At 44.3% G+C, this 22,816-nt stretch overlaps 1 protein-coding gene across 1 annotated transcript in view; it reads right to left on the reverse strand.

Moving 5' to 3' along the window:
* LOC147025926 (uncharacterized) overlaps window positions 1-22,315 on the reverse strand; it is a 168,921-nt gene extending 146,606 nt beyond the window's left edge. The window contains exons 1-9 of the mRNA XM_085883558.1: window positions 22,071-22,315; window positions 21,163-21,485; window positions 20,953-21,044; window positions 15,785-15,897; window positions 15,159-15,233; window positions 7,499-7,751; window positions 5,553-5,667; window positions 2,300-2,387; window positions 1,441-1,547 (exon numbers count right to left, since the gene is read on the reverse strand). Of these exons, the coding sequence (XP_085739684.1) occupies window positions 1,441-1,547; window positions 2,300-2,387; window positions 5,553-5,667; window positions 7,499-7,751; window positions 15,159-15,233; window positions 15,785-15,897; window positions 20,953-21,044; window positions 21,163-21,485; window positions 22,071-22,167 (1,263 nt within the window). The 5' untranslated portion in view covers window positions 22,168-22,315. The remainder of the gene's footprint in view (window positions 1-1,440; window positions 1,548-2,299; window positions 2,388-5,552; window positions 5,668-7,498; window positions 7,752-15,158; window positions 15,234-15,784; window positions 15,898-20,952; window positions 21,045-21,162; window positions 21,486-22,070) is intronic.
* Window positions 22,316-22,816: the final 501 nt, after the last annotated feature.

Below are 22,816 nucleotides of genomic sequence, written 5' to 3' on the forward strand. Positions count from 1 at the left end.
GGCTTGTCTGTCCCCTTGTCTATGAGGGTGGCTTCTTTCCTTTGCTTTGGTGTAAATGTGTGTTGGCGCCGTCTGTAAAGTAGAACTGTATAAGTGTTGCCGTGTTTGCGCATAGTCAGTAGTAAATCTGCGTCGTTGTTGCTTTTGTTTTGGTTGCTATATGTGCATTTTGACTGTATGGCTGTATATACGTGCTTCCCATGTGTCGCGAAATAAATGTGCTTTGTGTGAACTGTTTTCCCATTTCGCTTCGTCTTTTCTTTATTGACCCTCCATCCTGCTTCACGTAAAGGGTACGTAGTGGGCTTAATATGCCCGGTAATTAATCGGAACCATTGAGGCCGACGATAACACCGCTCGGTTATCACTGGAGCACGGAACGGACCGCTTAAGCGGTTCGTGTCCGGAGTCGGCCTGTGGCGTGGTACGATCGTCCGGTCGACCATCTGCGCAGGTACTTAGGTAGATCGAATTTGGCGAGCAACCCTATCCTGTGCAGGTGGGCAATTGGCACGGTCGTGGTGGGATTAACCCCCCACCCGTGACTATCTCCCGGCGTTGTTCCGAGAGGGTCACGACTGAATTGTTCGTCCAGTGGGCGACGTGGTCACAATTCGAGTGACGTGGCCATCCGCACGCTGGCGGGCGCGAATTCGCAACAATATATATATATATTTATATATATATATATATATATATATATATATATATATATATATATATATATAGTGTTTATTTGAACTTTACGACTCGTGTCGGCATTGTCTCTCCGCAGCATTTCCGAGTCTGTTCTTTTGCTGATCAATTCAATTCATCCCATATCACAGTGGGTGATTACAAGCTTGTTTAAGAGCCTAATCCGGCAGACTTTGAACCTTATTTAAACAAACTCACCCAGTCTGCATTGCTTTACATCTAATACGTATGAGCATCAGCCTTTGCGCTCTGTGACTCACCGCAACTATGCCTCACACATCCATAAACAAAGTACTTTGTGCACAATCTTAACCATGCATCATCAGTTGATGCCATCACCCAGCCCGATATGCCCACCAACGGACTTTCAGCCAAAGAGGTCTCGTAACATGACGTTGCGATGGGACATGTACATGTGATGATGTTCATAGCTGTAGTAGCTCGGAAAGGACATGGCTGAGCCAACCCTTGAGCTATTGGCACAACGTGTCTGCGGAGAGTGTTTGGGGTGAAAGTACCATTTCCAATGTATAATTTATTTCACCTTTATCTAATGAAAGGCAATATAATTTTACGTTTGTAATTTTGTTTGATTTATTGAAACTCCTTTTCACCTGTAACCTCTTCATTAGATTTTCCTCATGGATCGATCTCACTACCTTGACGAAATGAGAACCCTCCCTACACCGGTTACCTGATGACACGAGTGAGACCTCGTACTCCCATAGCCTTAGTGAGACTCACGTGTTGAGAACAGTTCTGGTACTTTGGAGGGATCTGCGATGTCTCGACACACACATCTGTGACATCCGCTATCTTCTGGCCGTTTACGAAGCCTTGAAAGGTTTTTGCTGTAACAGAATTATGGCATGAGGGTCATGTGTAGGTTTGAGCAAACAATAGTGAGAGTCAAAAAGAACTAGTGAAAAAAATAAAATATAAACGATGAAAGGTATGACATCCAGGGCCAAATTGATTTCAGTGCACGGAAGTAATCTCTCAAGGTTGTTCAATGTTAACGGCAGTTCTTCGTTAAATGGGAAGTCGAATGTGATTCTAGATGGGAGCCTGGACTTTAGATCCCCGTTTATCAAAAATGCTAACATGTGGTGCAGCCGATATTACTTCTCAGCAGCTCTTATCACATGACTAGAAACACCCTCTACCTTTGGGAGCATTGGCAAGTCATTGCCCCCCCCCTACTTTATTTAATATGGTAGGATGTTGTGTATTACGAAGAAGGTTCCTTCGGGGTGAGCATGTTTGAGCAGCACTTGAAACATGGGTTCACCAAGAGAAATGTTAAATAAATGATTTTACTTGAACAAAAAATATGTAGACTTTAATGGCTTATGATAGGTCGAGTTTACCAATACAGAGGCATGAATGCGATGTGACACCACCTTAAAGGTATTTGATTGATCAGGAGAGTCTGCATTGGTGTTTAAAATGAAAACTTGATCTTATACATCCGTCAATATCTTAAACAGAATTTTTCAACGGTTACATGGGTTATCATAAGGTCACCTCGACAGCAAAGCGGTGATGGGGAGATGATGGAAGGTGTGTGCGCATGAGAGACAGAGACGGCACACACGCTCACCTTGGCCAGTGAATTCATTGATAGGGTCTCCGTTGAAATCTCCACATAGACCACACATCTGCCCCTTGTACTTTTGGTCGAGGAGGATCTGGTTGGGACATAATGAAGCACAGCATTTGCTTTGGTTTGACGAGTTGCCTCATTGGCATGGAGTGAAAGTCTACACGCGATCATGATATTTGGGGGACTGGGCCACTCTACATTTTATCTTGAACATATACTGTGTATGAAAAGGGATGGGACATTTAAAAGTTTCGGAGGAAAAGAGCGAGATAATGTACCGTCAAATAGCTGCCATAGATTGGAACTTGCTTCCGTATGGTAAAACTACAGCGTATAATATTAGCAGTAATATTTATAATATTTACAAAAATTATGTATCCGAATATGAGGAATATTAAAACAGCCTTACGCAGAATTTCGGTTAAACAAAGATCCCAAGGAAAGGTCGACTTGATTGAAAAGAGATTAAAGTTGGCGAAGAAAGACATCAGTGACACAAAGTGATAACATGAGTTTGAATGCATCAACCAGTGCAAGGCAGTAATCTGAATGGCTTTATAACAACCATAAAAGGTGAATCAGGTGTTAAAATACAACTTTGCTTTGAAAGGTAAATCATTTATTGAAAACTTGATTAAGGATTGGCAGGACAGTCAACAGGTATGCACACTCAGCTGTGAGCTGTCGAGCCTCGGTTTGAATCCTGACCCAGCTATAAACTGTCATCCTGGTGCTTCACAGGCAGGGCGAGACATAAATGTGTGTGCCGTCCCTCGGATGGACGTTAAACTGGGAGTCCCGTCTGCTGACATTAGTTGTTGGACGTTGCAGATCGATCGGTCGAGCATTCTGCGTCGGAGTGGCGACCTGCCCGGGATTGGAACCCGAGCCAATAAACCTCTCCAGGCTAGGAGATTGCAACCCTCTGTATCGAACATGGTTCACAGAGAGATACTTTATACAAGTATACTTTAATAGGTGATGGTTTTAACTTTGATATAGCTGCAGTCATTGAGGCATTGCTTTATTAAATAATTGTATCATTGTTAATGAGCAAAACATTGCACAAGAACAAAGTTCCATTTCAGTGAAACAATTGGGGAAAAGGCCATTTGGCCCATAATTCAAAGCCACATTCCCATCCACCCAAGTCCTCGAATGATGTTCGAAGGAAGAAACAAAATTATTTCATGAAGAGCCAACTAGTTTGACCAAATACACTACTGGTCAAAAGTTTTAGAACACCCCCGATTTTTCCAGTTTTTACTGAAATTTAAGCAGTTCAATGTTTCAATGTACTCTGAAATTAAAACATAGAACAAATAAACAATTGCAGATAAAAAAGAAATCATGGAATTGTTTTGTTGAACAAAATTTAATCTAAATTTATGACTCATCAAAGTAGCCACCTTTTGCATATATAACAGCCGAACATACTCGTGGCATTCTTTCTACAATGGAAATCAAATATTGTTTGGAAAGTTCTTCCCAACACTGTTGCAGAAGTTCCCACAAATGTGTTGCACTTGAAGGTTGCTTTGCTTTCACCCTTCTGTCCCAGTTCTTCCCAAACCAGCTTGATGGGGTTTAAGTCTAGACTAGAGACTGTGCTGGCCATTCCATGATTTGAAACCTACCATCTTGTTCTTTTCTTCTAAGGTAGTTCTGACATAGCCTGGAGGTATGTTTTGGGTCGTTATCTTGCTGTAGGTGAACCCCTGACCAACTAGGCAGAGACCGGAGGGTATTGCATGGTGCTACAAAATGCTGTTGGTAGCCCTTTTGGTTCAGAGAGCCAGTCACTCTGTGCAAGTCACTGACTTTGGATCCAGCAAAAGAGCCCCAGATCATCACGCTTCCTCCTCCATGTTTGACAGTTGGTGTCACACACTGAGGAACCATCTTTTGCCTACTCGACGGCGTACAAAAACCCTGCGTGATGAACCGAAGATTTCAAACTTTGATTCATCGATCCATAAGACCTTCTTCCAGTTTTCAGTAGTCCACTGGCGGTGCTTCATGGCCCAGGCAAGCCTCTTTTTCCTATTTTTCCATCTCAGCAATGGCTTTCTTACTGCCATTCGACCTGTCAAACCTGCAGCTCGAAGTCTTCTGTTCACAGTTGAAACTGAGACCTCCTCACTTTGACCAGTGTTAAGCTGTGCTTGAAGCTGCTGTCCTGTGAGCCGCCGATCAAGCAAGCTGTTGACTCTCAGGAACTTATCTTCTGATTGCGTTATTGCTTTGGGTCTGCCAGACCTCTTCCTGTCAGAGTTTCCTCCAGTTTCCAAGTGCCTTTTGATGGTGTAGGAAACTGTACTCACTGACACCTTGGTTTTTCTTTGCAATTTCTCCAAAAGAAAGACCTACACTTTTTAGGCTTATAATGGTCTGTCTGTCTTCCTTTGTTAATTGTCTTTTTCTCGCCATGATGACAGCAATATACTACTTCCTGCAGTGTAATATTGTCCAAATAATGCTTCAGAGGGTGTAGAAACACAGTCTGTTCCAACATTGCTTTTATACAGACAGAGGGTTTGTAACTAATCAGCAAAAGTTGGGACACCTGTAAGAATTGTTTGCATCAACTTTCAAGGCTTAATTTACTTCCATTGCTGCAGAACAGCTGCAGTTGCGAACCCATTACTTGTTCCCTGAAAAGGGCAGTTCCCTGAAAAAGCCATTGCTGAGATTTTTAACAACTCTGAAGTTTACATTATTTTTCAGTTTTTGGAAACCTAAACTTTTTTTTAACCACAGGCAGTTTACCGCTTGGCTTTGTACCATTTCAGGTTATTCACTGGACTTGAATTGCTTAAATTTCAGTAAAAACTGCAAAAATGGGGGTGTTATAAAACTTTTGACCGGTAGTGTAGCTCCACGAACACTTGAGATGATATGAGACAGTATTTATGATGGAATGGGACAGTGTGATGGTATGGGACTTTGATAAATTAGTTAATATTTGTAAAAAAATTTTTAAAAAAGGACATCCTTCTGGCTTTTCACAACTCCTTGAATATTCTTATACTGAAAAGTTGTGCTGTTGATGTGTTTCCCCCTTCTCTTTCTACTGTTCCTTTTGTTCTGTTCCATCCTGATCCGTTCGATGTTCTTGCTCCTCCACCATCGACTTAACCTTATTATTAAGTGTCTAATACAAAGATTTGGGTCAAAGGTACTGAAAATTAAAGGTTGAAAAATGAGGGGAATTAAGGAGGAGAGGAGGGAATCCAGGTATAGAACACACCATGAGGGCATCGTGCCGGTTCCATCTGAGCTCCACACCGAGACGAGACGTGAGACGTATGTAGGAACCCATTTCCTGAATCTGAATTCCGAATCCACTGTATGGCAACCGGACACTGGGGCAGAGCACAGCATTACATGAAACCACATCAATAACCATGCAGATACTATTTATAACCTCCACACTATACCTCAATCATGGGAGTAAAGCTTAGGTTTAAAATGTTAATAATATTGCTCTCAGAGTTAAGGTCCTTCCTTCCTTCTTTCCTTCCTGCCTTCCATATAATTGCTGTTTCATCGGGATGAAGATTACCACACTGTGTCAATGTTCATGTCAATGACGTGCAACAATCTGCATGATCACCACTTTCATTATCAACAATCCTTTTTATAGCATCGGTACTAATTCATAATGCTAGCACCATGACATGGACCTTCCATATTTTATAGGGTACCTCTGCTTTATGGCCTTTATTTGTTTAGAGAAAGGGTGTAACTTAAAACACAGAGAACTGCGTAATGGTTAACAAATGCATCTGTAAGTACAAGATCAAAAGATACTCGAATTATTAACAAAGGGTTTACAAACTATTCAAAATGTAGGTTCATCCCAACTACATAATTTCCACAAAAAACCTCAATAATAAACCACCAGATTCATGTACATCAGGATTTGAGCTGAGTCGGCCAAAATACGGATCCCCCCCCCAGCCTTGACCTTCTATACGTTTTCTAAAATACTGTTCGACCCCAACATTCACGGTTCCGCTATTCACAGACCCCGCGTATTTGCGGATCATAAAATGTGACCTGCTTCTACATTTACGGCGCTGTGCTTCACGTATTCGCAGGTGTATTGGTGGTTTTAAATTACATTTTTGATTTTTCCGTATGAATCACAAACCGCCAGGAACCTATCCCCCGTTATCTCATTGAAACAATGCCCCGTCATTCGCGGATTTGACATTTGCGGCATTTTTCAGGAACGTATCCCCCGCAAATGTCAGGGTCCGTACAGTACTACTTTACCAAATTCAGGAACGTGCAGTACTACTTTACTCAATTCTTTTTTTCATGCAAAAGTTATGAATTACTTTATTAAATGACTCTTCATCCCAGTTGATTCCTCCTGCAAATATATATATATATATATATATATATATATATATATATATATATATATATATATATATACATATATATGTATGTATATTTGAAGAAGAAGGCGCTTCAAACCAAAAGTAAAAAACTAGATCGACTCCGCTAATTTGAACAAAAAAGCGAGAGCGGACCCGGTTTCAGGCAACGTTTCGCTGGCTTCGCAGCCAGCTTCACCTGCCCGAAGAGCGATCTTGTTCCAAGCATACAAAATGTTATTCTGATACATCCCATTACTTTGTGGCTTAATGACTGGAGTGGTGGGTTTGGGATCCTTGGGTTCACAGAGTATGGTCCCAATAGAGGATACCATTATTTGGGCAGTGTATAGGCAACTAAGAGCTGCCTCAACCACTCCTGAAAATAAAAATAAAAACTTCTGGTTCTCAGCGGCCCTGCACCTCACTGCACTGGAAAATGTGGGGACAGGAATCCTGTGCAGTGAAGGGTGGGACTTGTCATCCCCTCTTCCACCTGGAGGTGGCACTACGCGAAACACATTCACATAGAGAATTTCCACCCCCCCCCTTCGCCAAGACCACTGAAAAAGATATAAAAAACACCCCAATGCACTAAGTGGGGTCATGCTGATCCTATGTAGCAAGTCTGGATGTACTTGGGCCACAATTGTAGGAGGAGTAGCTCGCCAAACACACAAACAACGGTCCATGAATTATAGTAAGGATTCATGAGTTGTGCTGAAAGTGGTTAGAAGAAGCAACTCACAATCTCATCTTAAATGTCCAACAATTGGATAATAAATCCTACGTCTGTGGATCCGCTCACCTGTAATCTTTCACGGTAACATTACCCCCGTGATGCAGGGACACCGACACAGTGTCGAAGGAAGCCCAAATGAGTGACAACTCTCCTTTCTTGTGCACCACCTGTACATTGATCTCGCTTAAGGCATCGGAGCAGTCTCGTGCAAACACGTGTCGGCAAGTTGCTCTGGAGTAGAAAATATATCCATCGAAGGTACGGTAATGTCCACTTCCCCATACACTGCAGCGTGGAGAACCTTTCGTCACATTTAACCCTAAAAACATGAGAGTGGACAGGATGGATGGCCAGCTTATTAGAGGATGTTCAGTCCCATGTTCGAGCCATATTTCAGGCACAAAATTACACAGCTATCTTACTGGCCGATCCGGCCACACAGCGGGAGAGGGTGTGTGTGCGTGTGCGTGCGCGTGGCGCGTGGTGTGGCGCCATCCAGGGCATAACTTTTTCCTTTTTCAGATATTATTAAATTTTAAATGAACCTCCATTTTGAGAATATTAGCAGGAACATGTGGAACACCTGCACAATGAAAAATGTGACCTTGACTACGCAATTTCCGTCCACCTTCACAAACCCCAAGTCAGCAACTCCCCACCCCCTCCCAGACTGCACGTCATCAACCCCCTACCCCCCCACCCCCACCCTTCCCAAATCGCAAGTCCTCAACGTCCACCTCCCGACCCCAAGTCCGAAACTTCTCCCTCCCAACCCAAGGCTTCAATCCCCTCCCCATTCCAAGCCTTCAAATACCCTCTCCACCCCCCACCACAGCTCCTCAACCCTGTCTCCACCCCCCCACTGATAGTCCTCAATCCCACCACTCCTCCCAAAGCCTCAACCTCCCCCTTTTTTTTCTTTTTTTTTTGTATACCTTGTCCAGGCTCGTATGAGAGCTAACACACAACGCACATCAAGGGGGGGAGAAGGGATGAGACAGGAGGCGAGGGAGTGGGATGGACAAAATAGTGGGGAACAGAGACATTTGGAGATCTGTGGAAGGGAGAGGGATGGGACGGGGAACATGGGGAACATGGGGAATAGAAGATGGACATTACAGGGACTTTCAGGAAGGAAAGCAGGGAATTTGAAGGAGGTGGGCTTGGGTGGATTATCGGGAGAAGAAAAGATCGAGGATTTGGATGGGGGATGATAAGAGGTGGTGGTGACCAACTGTTTTGAAGGCCTGGAGGGAAGAATGGGAAAGAATAGAGTGAGGAAGTTTATTCCAAAGGCGGGAAAAAAGAGGAATGCAAGAGTGAAGGTGAGCAGTGATTCGTGATTTTGGTATTTTTACCAGAAGGGGATTGTTGGCGGACCTTGAGCGCCCTGCGGAAATGTGGTGGGGACAAATCACAGAGAGAGCAGGGGGGCGAGGCTGGAGAGGAGACGGTAGAAGACAGAAAGACCACGGACCAACCTGCGGTGATTGAGTGAGAGGCCCAAAGACTCAGCCTCATTGCGGGAGATGCCAATGATCCGAAATGCCTTGGTTTCGACAGCGTGAAGCCGAGAAAAGTGGGAGGCAGAAGCACCAGCCCAGAGGGGATAGCAGTACTCCATCAGGCTGCAGACAAAAGTTTTGTAAGTGGTCACGAGCTAAGGTGGGCCGAGGAAGGACCTTGCACGATGGAAGATTCCCAGTCGGCGACTGGCTTTGGAGGCGAGGTTTGAAATGTGGCTTTCCCAGGAAAGGTCATGGCAGATAGTGAGACCCAAAAGCTTGAAAGAAAGGACTTATTCCAGAGGATTGTTGAGAAAGTGGATGGGGAGGTTCTAAACGGTCCTTTCGAAGAGACATAGTGAGAGTGTGAGAGTTGTCCGGATTGAGACATGTTCCACGTGTTGGACCAGTTTGTGATTTTATCCAGATCTGCAGTGAGCGAAGAAGCTGCTACTTGCCAGTCTGAGGGATGGCCGATTGTACGGCAGAGGGTGGAGTCATCAGCAAAGGGATAAAGAGGATTTTCCAGCGAGTCGGAGAGATCATTGATGAAAACCAGAAAAAGAACATTGCCGAGAACGCTACCTTGAGGAACTCCAGCCTGGACAGGAAGGGCGGATGAAAGAACTCCATTTAGGGCCACACGGTGACTGCGACAGGAGAGGAAGTCTGCGAGTCATGAGTGGAGATGGCCTTGGATACCATGGGAAGAGTTTGGTGAGCAGGGCAGGGTGCCAGACTGTGTCAAAAACACGTGATATGTCCAGGGATACGGCTCGGATTTCCTATCTGGCATTGAGGACCTCCATCCATTGATGGGAGAGCAGAAGCAGCATATCCAGGGTAGAGTGACCTGGTCTGAAACCAAATTGATGATCGGAAATCAAGCCATTGGAGAAGAGGAAGGATTTCATGTCTGAAGTGATGATGGATTCCATAACCTTGCTGATGATTGGGAGAAGGCTGATTGGTCTGTAGTTGCAGGGATCTGTTTTTGCACCTTTTTGTGCAGGGCAGTGATGTTTGCTGATTTCCAAGCAGATGGCAGATGGATAACCTTGGGCAAATGAGAGGGTGAATAGAACAGAGAGAGGGTGAGCAAGAGCAGAAGAGCAGGCTTTGAGGACACGTGGGCTGATGCCGTCTGGACCGGTTGCAGAATCTGAGTCGAGGTTTGAAAGCAAGCTCTCCACCTTGTCAGGAGAAAAGGACACAGAGTCCAGGGACAGTTGGGTGCGACTGGGTAAAGTGGGTAGAGATAGTGATGGGTTTAGGACACAAGATTTAGCTGCAAACACCAAGTTTAGGCATTCAGCCTTTTCACGTGCGGTATCAGCAGTGCGGCCATTTGAGGTAAGGGAGGGGATGGAGGGGGAACATACACCAGAAACAGATTTGATTCAAGGCCACCAGGATTTTGAGGAGGGAGAGAAGTTTGAGAGTTCAGACTTGAGATGAGAAAGATGTTATTTTCTGGCTCTCCTGAGGGTAGATACACACTTGTTCTGAGCTTTATGGAAGGAACTGAGATTACCCTCAGTTGGGTTTGCTTTCCATGAGGCAAAGGCAAGTTGTTTCAGGACAACTGCCTTGCCACAAGCTTCAGTGAACCAAGGGCGGGAGGAAGGGTAGGACAACTGAAGACGAGAGGGGATAAATCTGTGCATGAGGGAGAGCAAGTTTCTTTGAAAGAATTCCCAGGACGGGTTGATGTTGGAGAAAGTAGAGATAGGAGACCAGTCTATAAGTTTGATGGCTGCTTGGAGACCCTGCCCGTCGGCTTGAGTGAAATGCCAGACTCGACGGCGGTGAGGTGGTTCTCTGATAATTGCCAGAGAGATGTTCTGACTCTTTCCCATCTCTACTCTCCCCGCCATTCCTTCCAACCGCAAGTCTCTGTTCTTCTTTCACCCACTCCCCCCGCCTCTCCTCCCACCTTCCCTCCCTCCCTACTCCCACTCATAAAAGCAAAAGGTATTCCCACATTGATCATTACATATTTCTTCATTACCTCATTGAAACGGCAGAACATTTAATTCTTTCCCCTCCCATGTCATGCTATCACCAACTTCACAGAAACCATGATGGAAAAAGCAACAACATGGCTGCCACATGGCACGGCCCATCACGTCCGCCTGCCCAACTCACAATCCCACGAGATATGTGGAAACCCCTTGGAATTGCATCTCTCAAGTGACCATGAGCAGCCTAATTGTGGCCCTAAGCCAATTATCTTCTTCCTAATGCCGATAAACACATCGTTCGATGTAAAAATTGATGGAATTCTCCTTTCACAATCTCGCAAGATTCCCGGAACTCATCGGACAAAAACCTTTATAATGACATGGGTTCCCTTGTCCCTGGTCGAGTTGTTTTTGAGAAAATAGTCAGAAATAAGATCAAGGACCTGCATAACCTCCACGGTAAAAAGTCTTGCTCGAGAGAATTACACATAGTTATTTGGCCGGTGTATATAAGGCAACAGACCACTGCCTTGATCCCTCCGAAAATATAAAGTAACCTGGGTTTGAAGCTAAACGTGCCCACTGCTTATGGTTATACGACTCAGATATATTTCAATTGCACTGGTCCAGAGGCTACCACCAGAGGACTGAAGCCTGTGGACTGTGGGTTGAGGTCTAAATCTACTGTGTCCTTCACGAGGTCCGTGACACCTATCGGCTCCTTTCAATATTTGATGGTCCATTTCACAGTCTCTTTGGTCATTTTACACTGAAGTGAATTTTTTTCGGGGATGGGGGGCATGGCGAGTGTGAATATGATAGCTCCGAAAATGTCTTTGGCTTCAGATAGCACAAAAATGGTGGCTGTATGATTTTTTTTTTCAGGTTGCAATTGTGTGTGGAGTCAGGCCAGCTGTAAAGATCATATGGGCTTGGCAGCACCAGCTTCCATTGAAGTTCCCAGGCAAATAAATTGTGGATTTAAAAAGGTGAAATGGATTGTTGTCATGGTGTTGGAGAAACAATACGAGATGACAAGGAGCTCATTTATCTTTTTCTAAACATATCGGCTTTGAAGAAAAATAATACAATTTCTGCATATTTTCAGTTTGTTCAAGGTGTAACAATCAGGGCTGGTGGGATAGCTAAGAGGGATGCATGCTTGCCTGGGTTTGAATCTCGATCCAGCTATAAACTGTCAATTTGCAGGCGTTTCTCTTGCAGGACCAGGCATCAATGTATGCCCCGTCCATTGGAAGGACATTAAGATGCTGGACCCATCTGCATTAGTTGATGGATGATAAAGATCCCACAGTGTCTTTGATGAAGAGTAGGTAAGTTATCACGGACCCTTGAACAAATGACCGACTCGATCCACCTTCGTTTGTGGAAACACGGGCTGCGGTGAACCGGTTGAAATCGGGTAAAGCTCCTGGGATCTGTGGCATCCATGCTGCACATCTCAAGGCTTGTGGAAATGCTGTACTCGTGTCGTTGCATGCAGTTCTGTGCTCTGTCTGGAACAGAGGCATCATCCCAACTGATTGGAAGATGGGCCTTGTTGTCCCTCTCTGGAAAGGGAATGGTGATCGCCAAGAATGCAACAACTACCGAGGGGTGACGCTGCTCTCAGTGTCGGACAAGATCTTTGCTCGGATAATTCCTTATAGGATTTGCCACCATGTGCTTGAGCACCAGCATCCAGAGCAGTCAGGCTTGATACCAAAGAGGCCAATGATTTACCGTATCCTTGCCCTTAGAGTCCTCACCAAACGCAGAGGAGAGTTTCAGCAGGGTCTGCTTGCAGCCTATGTTGATCTCTGTAAAGTGTTTGATTCAGTGAATCAGGATGCCCTCTGGAGGAATCTTGGTCTTCGTGGGGTGCCACCAAAACTGATCGATCTGATGTCTGAACTATACTCTGGTACTGAAAGCACTGTGAGATGTGGTGATACCAACTCTGACTTATTTCCTGTTGTTATTGGAGTTTTTCAGGGGTGTGCACTGGCCCCCACACTTTTCAGCACTATATGGACTGGATTCTGGAGATCTCTGACCTTGATTTCGCAGATGATGCAGTCATCTTTGCAGAGACTCTGGAGATCCTTTTAGTGGCCCTCGAGGTGCTGAATGAGGAGTTGGAACCGCTGAGATTACGGGTTTCCTGGGTCAAAACTAAGATCCAGGCTTTCAATGACATCTTGGATGCTGCTATCTTGTCTGTAACTGTTTGTGGTGAGGATGTTGAGGAGACGGAGATTCACTTCGGAGGGGATTCACTTGGAGGGGTGATATTCATGTCTCTGCTGGCTGTGAGCCAGAGGGCAAAAGATGCCTGGGTCAGGCCTGGGGAGTCATGGATTCACTGGATCATGGGGTGTGGCACTGTCAGAACCTGTGCAGGAGGATGAAAGTCCAAGTCTTCAGGCCCTTGGTGCTTCCAGTTTTGCTCTATAGACGTGAGACTTGGACTCTGACCAAGGATCTGAGATTCTTTGGTGCCAGGTCCCCCATTGCTTAAGGCTTAATTGCTTTGGTACCAGGTCTTTTTGGAGAATCCTTGCTATTGCTGGTCAGACTTTGTGTCCAAGGAGTGGTTGTTGAGAAAGACTCAAATGAGATTTGTTACCTGCATAGTCTGTGAGCATCAGCTGTGGCTGTATGGACATGTGGCTCATTTTCCTGTCACTTATCCTGCTCACCAGATTCTCCCAGCGAGGGAGCCTCATGAGTGGTGGAGGCCAATGGGCGAACCACATGCCTCGTGGTTGCAGCAGGTTGATCAGCATCTCAAGGAAATGGGGATGGGCAGGCATTTGCCTGGGGGATGACCAGACGGAGGCCCCTGGAGTACCAACAGAAAGTGGATGCAGCAACGCGCTGCTCCGGCGCATGCTACCATACCTGACCTGACCAGACGTGAACAAATTACGAATCGGTTCATGAAAGATTTGGGTAGAAAATATTCCAGGGCCAACCCCACAAGAAAGTGAGAATAATTGGCGTCGTTAATGAGGTTTTATCTTATATACAAAGCTCAGTTCCTGTCTGTGTATCACAAGTGCTGCCCATTCTACAAGCCACACCTCCCCCCTTCTCTCCCAGCATCACAAGCACCACCCATTGGCCAGGTCATGCCTTTCCCTCAAGCGTGCCATAAATTGCCGCCTTTTTTTTCGCTCCACATATATTCGAGGCTTCATAGGCCTCTGGTGTACGTACATTTGAAGACTGAATAACACATTTTATATTATTAAATAAAGGTTCCACTTTGAGGAAACAAAGGTCCATTTTGATTACAACTCATGCAGAGTAAACGACGTAAAACATGTTCTACTAGTATCGTATATAGTCACAGTCAAGGTGTAACACAAGGTGCAAACAAACAGCTGTAGGAGTTCAAAAGATAAAAAGTTTGGTTTAAGTTTGCACCAAAGATTTTCCTTAATGATGAGGGGAAAAGCAACAGTGAACCAGATACTGATATATGGTAACGAGGTATTTCTAAAAGCTAAAATCGATATAACCAGGTATTGATAACAAGGAGAAGGGGAGTAGTTGAGGGGTAATGTCAGAGTGGTCATATATCAAAAATAAACATTTTGAGGTCATTTATGTCGATGGGGTTTTCGAAGAGACGTATGAAGCAAATAATGTAGTTTACATGTTTCAAGAAAAGTAAAGGACTTCCTCGATACAGGTTGCTAAGCAATAGAACAAACATTCCAAAACCCTCAAGCTGAGTCAATTTGCAAAATAATGTATCAATATTGAATACCTGACCGAGACAATGAAGAGAGGGTTCCGTAATCGAATACCGAGATAATCTCCCATCGACATGTCTTAAACATTAAATCTGCTCTATCTTTAACATATGTGGGTGTTCCATTATATAATCTCATTAACAAACCATCATGTATTATAGGTACAGCTATAGAGGGTATTGTAGTAAACGGACGTGGGGTGAAGAGTTCTAAACATTATACCGAGAATGGCATGGAACAAGACACACAGGGTGAACCATATTAACAGAGGCTTCATATCAGCAGTTGTTCTTTTGATTGTCTTATTATTATCAAGAAGAGGAGAGATCATCCCAAATAAGTTATACTCGTAGAAACAGGGTTCTCTGTTTGTAAATTTCTCATTCAATGCTTTTCGGTGCCTGTGTGTCTTCTAAGCCCTGTCGTTTTGTGCTGATGAAAGACCAGCACATTTAATGAATGCTTGAGCAGTAAAAGTAATTGGTTAACTCACCTGGTTCAGCATTTTTCTCCTTCGACTCTGAAGCAACTGATTGGAATGGCAGAGATCGTTCCCTCAGGTTGAATGCTTCACGGGTCATAAGGGGAGTGTGGAAAGTTAGGACAGGAAAAGAGAAATTAAATTCATGGAGGTTGCTTATAAAGGGGGCATTGCAAGGGTTCCACACAGTGAAAGAAAGGAGCCATCAAATATATATATATATATATATATATATATATATATATATATATATATATATATATATATATATATATATATATATATATATATATATATATATATATATATATATGGAAGGGGCATGCTAGAAGCATGCTGGAAGAAAGGGGACGAGTCAAAAGTATGTGTAATAATAATAATGAGATAGTCCCAAATGTAGGAAAATGTCATGGCACACTATGTAGGGTGAAATATAAAATAAAACAGTAAAGGAAGAATGTGCGGTGGCAATGGATAGGATGTGCAGTGAGGAGCATGTGGTGAAGATATGGGGTGGGGATAGGGTTATGAGGTGAGAACATGATGTGGGAATCAGGATGAGGCGTGAGAGGACCGTGTTATGAGGATATGAGGGGGAATAGGAATGAGGCGTGAAAGGAGGATGATAAAAGACAAACCTTGACAGATCTTGTTGCTAACCAAAAGGGCCTTTTTTGGAAGTTTATCTTCAGGTGACCAAATTATGTTTTGTCCAGCAAAGGCAGTCAGTTCTGTGACGTCCACCATATCTCTGCTCATCACACACAAGGATATGGGATGTGAAGACACCACTTGCTCTACTTACAGCAATTGATGATTCGTACTCTGTAAAGTGAGTGCAACGATTCGTGTATTGCACATTCATGGATAATTATTATTGGTGATGATAGCACATAATCTTCGCTGACGGATTTACTCAAAAGACAGCATGTTGCTCTTTCCAAACACATTGATTATTATTTAATATCTATCTGTGAGTATCAATGATGATGTAAAATGAAGTGAAAAACAAGAAAAAAGGATCTTTCAAAACACATTATTGTTGTTGTCATCGTCGTGGCTGTGGTTGCGCTTGTTGGTGTGATCATTCTGTATACTGTACTTTTACATATTTTTATCTTGCTTTGAGAAGTATTACTATGTATAATTTTGTGTGGTCCTTCCATGTCTGTCACGCTTTATTATAAAGGGTTCCAGCTGTCATCTATCCTAATGTGTGTGTCTCCTCCAAAACTCCAAAACCAAGAAACCTATCAGCCTGAAACTTTGTATGCACACAAGGAGAACTCCAAGGGAGTGTGTGAATGAAAATTGTGTGTTTGGGTCAATTTAAATCAGCCCTTTTGAATATCATTAATGGCCTTATTTAATTATCCTTCAGCAAGGCATCCATCATCCTTGATCAGCCCTCTGTCAGCTTGCTGGAGTCTTAATTCCCCGTTTTGTTCAGCCGATTCAAACATGCCTTGATTTGGAAGCACAATCTACTCTCACAGGCTAATTCAAGTGCATATAATCAATATCGGATATCGGATTTGAGAATCGGGTCTCGTGCACTAAATAAGTGTCAAAATCTGGAGTGAAATCTGAAAATGTCAACAAATTTACGATTTTTATTGCTGTATTTTTTTAAGGAAAACATTAAGCTTAATTTTTTCTTCTGTTCAGACAATTATATTGAGTGAAGAAAAGATATTAAGCAATGTGCAGAAAGGGTAACTTCAATGAGCGCAACACTGTGCTCTGTGACCTGCTTTGCAGGCCACGGTGATACAGTCCACAGGGGTCCTTTTTTTACGGCAGTTACACATGCAGTTTGCTTTTCACCATTTTGTGTGATCTACTTTCATTCCAAAATATTAATATAATTCCTGTATGCTAATAGTTGCTGCAATTTATTAAGTCGGCAGTTTCTGAAAACAGAGGTACGTAGACAGCGCACACAGACATTGTACAAATGTGTCCAAATAACTCTCTGTGGGGTGTGTGCATGCCTGCATGTTTGGTTGCATGTGTGCAGTACACATGTTTCATGGGCGTGTGGTCCGAACTCGATCTCAAACTCACACCCAGGCCCATGGTGCATTGCGCTGTGGAGGAGGCAATGTGGCCATCTCGCGAACCATAACTTCTGCATGTGGGGAGGGGAGCAGACGTGCTGCAGCGCTAAAGCCATGTGGGGAGTGGATGTGCTGCAGCATCGAAGTCATGTGGGACATGCCACCATGCAGTGCGGGTGCGGCTAAATCTGTGCATATGTGCGAGTGAAAGGATAAGTATATCGCCGAGGCATGTGCACAGTTAGCATGGACCATGAGGAGGTTGGAGGAATGCTGATGGGGGAGGATGCATGCATGCAGGTGGGCCTTTGCCAGGTAGATAGCTTGGGTTTTAATTTTTAAATGCTGCTGCCTAGTTTTATCGAACAAGATGGTGAAAAAGAAAGTGTTTCTGTTTTGGTGCATTTTTTCGCCACAGTAACACCCTGTTATGTTGCCTACCCTCCCCTTACATTGCCTTCCCTCCTGCTCCCTTCACGCTTCCTTCCCTTGCCATTACACTGCCTTCCATTCCCCTTATGCTGCCTTCCCCTCCCTTAATGCTGTCTTCCCCTCCCATCATGCTGCCTTCCCTTCCCCTCACACTGCCTTCCCATTCCCTCACATTGCCTTCCCCTCACACTGCCTCCCCTTCCCCTCACATTGCCTTCCCCTCCACTCATGCTGCCTTCCCTTCCCCTCACACTGCCTTCCCATTCCCTCACATTGCCTTCCCCTCACACTGCCTCCCCTTTCCCTCACATTGCCTTCCCCTCCACTCATGCTGCGTTGCCTTCCCCTCACACTGCCTTCCCATTCCCTCACATTGCCTTCCCCTCACACTGCCTCCCCTTTCCCTGACATTGCCTTCCCCTCCACTCATGCTGCCTTCCCTTCCCCTCACACTGCCTTCCCATTCCCTCACATTGCCTTCCCCTCACACTGCCTCCCCTTTCCCTCACATTGCCTTCCCCTCCACTCATGCTGCGTTGCCTTCCCCTCCACTCATGCTGCCTTCCCTTCCCCTCCCCTCATGCTATCCTCCTCCCAAACCCCCTTCACCATCATACAACTCTCTGGAGGTCGAGGAGAGGAAGGGGTGTCAAAGAATGTGTGAAATGGATAAATGAAAGCTTTTTTTAACAGTCAGTACTGCTGCTCAGATCAATTCCACAGTTTGTCTCAGGTTAAATTATTTTAGAGCTTATCATCTGTGTAGAAATTAAATAAAGGCACAAGCACTAGCGCAGCTTTTTCAACGTTTGACAGAAAACGCTCTTCCTTCCTTTCCCCATTCCTCATGCTTACCTCCTCCAAAAGCCCCTGCACCCCTCACGGATGTTTCTGTGTAGTGTCCAGACATTGCTTAGTATGACCCGCTTGAACATTCTGTTTTAACATACCCAACTTCGTTCAATCCTGCACTAATGTCGGCCAAAGGGGACCATTCCCTCTTACCCCCCCCCCGCTTTCTCTCAAGTTCTACTATCAAACACATGTGCAGAACACCCCCTTCTCCTCTCCACTACTGCCCCTCTCCCCCCCCCCATCCCCCTCGCTCCCTCCATCCTCCCGGAGTGTATAGTGACCTGTGGTGAGGCCTCATTCTCCCCCACTTCCTAGCTCCCCTTTCCTCACCTCCTCCTCGCCCCCCCTTCCCATTTGAATATTCCCATCAGCAAAGCGACAAGTTGTATTTGCTAGTACCAATAATAACTATCAGGGACCCATGGAACATCTGCAAAGTGTAAAATGCGACTTCAAGTCCTCAACTATCCTCCTCCCTCCCCTCCCAAACCCAAGTTGTCAACCTCCCCCTCCAAACCCTGAGACTTCAACCCCCCACCCCTCACTCGATGGGTTTTTATGGTCCCTGGTTGAGTCATTTAAGATAAAATAGTTGGAAGTAACAGCAATGACCCACGGAAACTCTGCAGAGCCGGATTTAAGTTTAACAGCCCCCGGGACATTCAAATAGTAGAGGGGCCCCCCCCTCAACCACAAACCTTGAAATGTAGTGGGAAGAAAATAAAACGAAAAACGAGCATAACTGTGTGTAGGTCTATAACCATATCACGACAACACTATTTTTTAAAACTGAAGATAAATTAAAAGTGAAAATATTTTAAACTCGAAGGGCACTCGGTGGAATGCATATCTCCACCAAGTAATGCCTGATCCGCAAGAGCATATCTGGCCCAATAATTTTTTGAAATATCATTTGGCGGATATACACTACTATATCATTTTTGTCCCTATTTCTCAATGGTGAAGAATCATTTAAAAAATAAATAATTTTCGTATCCAGATCCGGATTCGGATCTTCACCAAAATCGAATCAATTCGTCCTTGTCACACACCCAATATGTCCATTCAGTTTCATCCAAATCCATCTCCAACTCTTTGAGCTATTTTGTTCACAAACAAACAGACGGGTGAAAACATCACGTCCGTTCACCTTTGGTGGGTGGAGGTAATTATCAGTTTGAGCTTAACAAAGTAATATATCAAAAATTGCCTATGTGCATATCTGATACATCATGGTGATACAGCACAGATAGATTCCAATTGCACTGGCCCATAAGCTGACACCAATCTATTGGGAGTATTGGCTTCAACCTTTCAATGATACTTTTAATAGTCACTTCAATTGTTTTACACTGAAAGGAAAACTTATAGGGAGAGCATGGCAATTGTGAATATGACAGCTCTGAAGATGTCTTTGGCTTCACATGACACCAACATGGCAGCCCTATGATATTTCATGTTGAAATTTTGGGTTGAGTCAGGCCAGCTGTCCAACCAATGGGTGGAATGAAATGTTACACAGATGGACGGATGGACAATCAAGCGTATTATTATACAGATGTTATTAGCCAAAGAACCCATCCTTACGAATGTGTCAAGTCCCAAACTTTTACAATGTCTCTGGCATATTTTATTATGACTTGTAATGGCGGCTTCCACCAGGTGACATAATATGATACACATATATAGGGAGAGAGTAGGGGTCCTCCTCCACCCTAAACCATGAGGGCTATGATTTTATTTTATTTTATTTTTGTCTCCTAAACCCCTCCCGTGAAAAAGCCCGAGTACAATCACCAGCTTTCAACTCATTCCATCCAGCGGTTTAGAAGTAAACCACACAAACAAACAAGAAAGATGTCATTCTTAGCATAATTTGTGTGAAATGCAAATAAACAATAGTTGCCATGGAAACAGCAATTTGGTCATTTGGGAAATTTGACCTATCAAGTGTTTTACGTGATTGAATGTTGTGCATAACAAATTTGGTTGATACATTTTCTAATTCACACCTAATACGTGTTTTATATGTTGTGGCCGGCATTGACCTTGACCTTTGACTAATTTTGACCATATTTTATACACATGTCCTACAAATGTGTACAAATAGGCCGTTTAAGTTTCAATCTGATAGCTTAAAAAAATTCCTGAAGTTTGAAATGAATAAAATCATTTAAAAAAATCCCAGTTGATTACAATGGGGTGAAATTGTTGTCATGGACACCGTTGACATGCTAGGGTTAGGGGTAGGGGTTTTTTTTGATGAACCAATTCAGTGACCCAATTATGCAATTCCTGTTTAAATGTCAAGTCAATCAAATGGCGATTGACGATTTCATGTAATATTTCTCATTAATGACAATAAACCCTTTATTTCTCGTTTAATGACAACTACTTATACAGCAAGATGGGCATCAGGCTCAAAAAAAATCAATCACGGGTCTCTTAATGATCCTTACCCGACTCCGACAGCCATGGGGTAAATGTTGTTGCCGAACACATCTGGTTGAATCTCATCATCAGAAACGGATTCTGTCATCAGAAGGACAACCTGCAGAGAGTACAAAGACATGACCCAGAATGTTGCGTTTAACCGCAAGCTGATGGACATTCAAATCCGATATATTGCTTACATACAGCCATATAGCGGAACTCGTAAGAGGCAATACCTTTGGCTGGCCCATGGTTGACTCCATGAAACCATTTTTGGCCACGAACTGAAGAGCTTGCCCGGTCTTGCGGCCACTGCTGTGGCTTTCCATCACGTACAGAAGGTCATCGAGGAGATCAGCACGCTGGACCTCCCCGAGACGGGTAAGGACGTGCGGTTCCGAATCGTAATGAATGATGCCCACGCGGGTAGAGTTGGACGGGAGATCGAGATGGTCGAGAAAAGAGGCTAGGAAGCCTTTCACAGACTCAAAGGTCAGCACACTCGTCTCCTGCGTCACCTCCAGCAGGACTTGTAAGTCCATGCGCACACCTGTGCAGCCTGGAAAACACAACGTATGCTTGTGAACATAATTCACTCCAGGCGTTCACATCTCAAGTTATCTTGAAATCCAACAATTTTTTTTCTTCTTCCATATTCCGTTCTTTGATTTTTAGAATTTGTTCAGGGTGCCGGCGATAGCTCGCCTACTCTTCGTGAAGGAGATTGTGGGAATCTTTCACGTCCACCAACTAATATTGACAGACGGGATTCCAGTTTCACGTCCATCCGAGGGACGGCACACCCTTTCTGTGAAATCGCCAGGGATGATGGTTTTTAGCTAGGTCGGGATTCGAACTCAGGCTCGACAACAATTGAGAGGTGAGTATGCGTACTCTAGGGCATCCTATCAGCCCAGTTACAATTATGATTAAAAACTGTAAATAATATAGATGATGAAAAAACGTGTGGATCTGTGTCTGTACATTTGTGTCGATCAATGAACACGAGGCACGAGCGTGAGTGTGAGTGCGCATGAGTGAGTGAACGTGAGTGCATAACCATGCGTGGCGCACGCTTGTGCTGCGAGAGTGTGTTGGTGTGCATGAGGGCATAAATCTTGTGAGAGTGTGATGCTGCACTCACTGGGAGAGGCACTGCGAGCTGAGCCACCAAGCACGAGTACCACGCAAAGGTAGTAAAGCAACGCACTGGTCGCACCCGAAGGGTCCAGGGACGTCATCGGGGCCCGTGTAGTGCACGGGGGGTGCAGAAGGAACGAAGACCTTTTTGAGTATTCGTCGCAATGATTGTACTGACAGTGCTTGATACAGGGGGTGAGTCCCCGGTGTTTGCCAAATAACCTTTTTCGGATGCGCACTATATAATCAGGTCGAGGATACCAAGGTACTTGCTGAGAGATGGGAGGGGAATACCTTTATAAGGCAATGCCAGACGTTTACCGATTCCAAAGGGTACACGTAGCACCTCAATAAAATGTGTCTGAGTGGACCTTGGTCCGAGGTACATTGTTTTTTGTTCTTTTTTTTTAATATCCCCCAATCTCAGAATTTGGAACCAAGAAGAGGTACCACCCATGGTGGTCACAGGAATTTCGGCTGTTTGTTGTTTATGGGCACACAGTGCCATATAAGTGCATTATCACGCTTGTTAAAGGTGTTGCCCTGCCTGATAAAAGCAACCCAGGAGCTCCCGACTACGTATAGCTGAACAATTAATTAATTATTCCATGAGCGAAGAGGTAAACCCCTACTATAATTCATGGACCGGGGTTCATTTGTGGGTCACCGAAATAGGTGACCCTTATTGTCAGTAATTCTGTCTGTTTGTTTGGATGTTTGTTTGGATGTTTGTTCGTTTGTCATCAGCAT

This window comes from Eptatretus burgeri, chromosome 5 (assembly GCF_056783735.1).
Source record: "Eptatretus burgeri isolate ZD-2024b chromosome 5, Ebu_testis_v1, whole genome shotgun sequence".
In the NCBI taxonomy this organism is placed as follows: domain Eukaryota; kingdom Metazoa; phylum Chordata; class Myxini; order Myxiniformes; family Myxinidae; genus Eptatretus; species Eptatretus burgeri.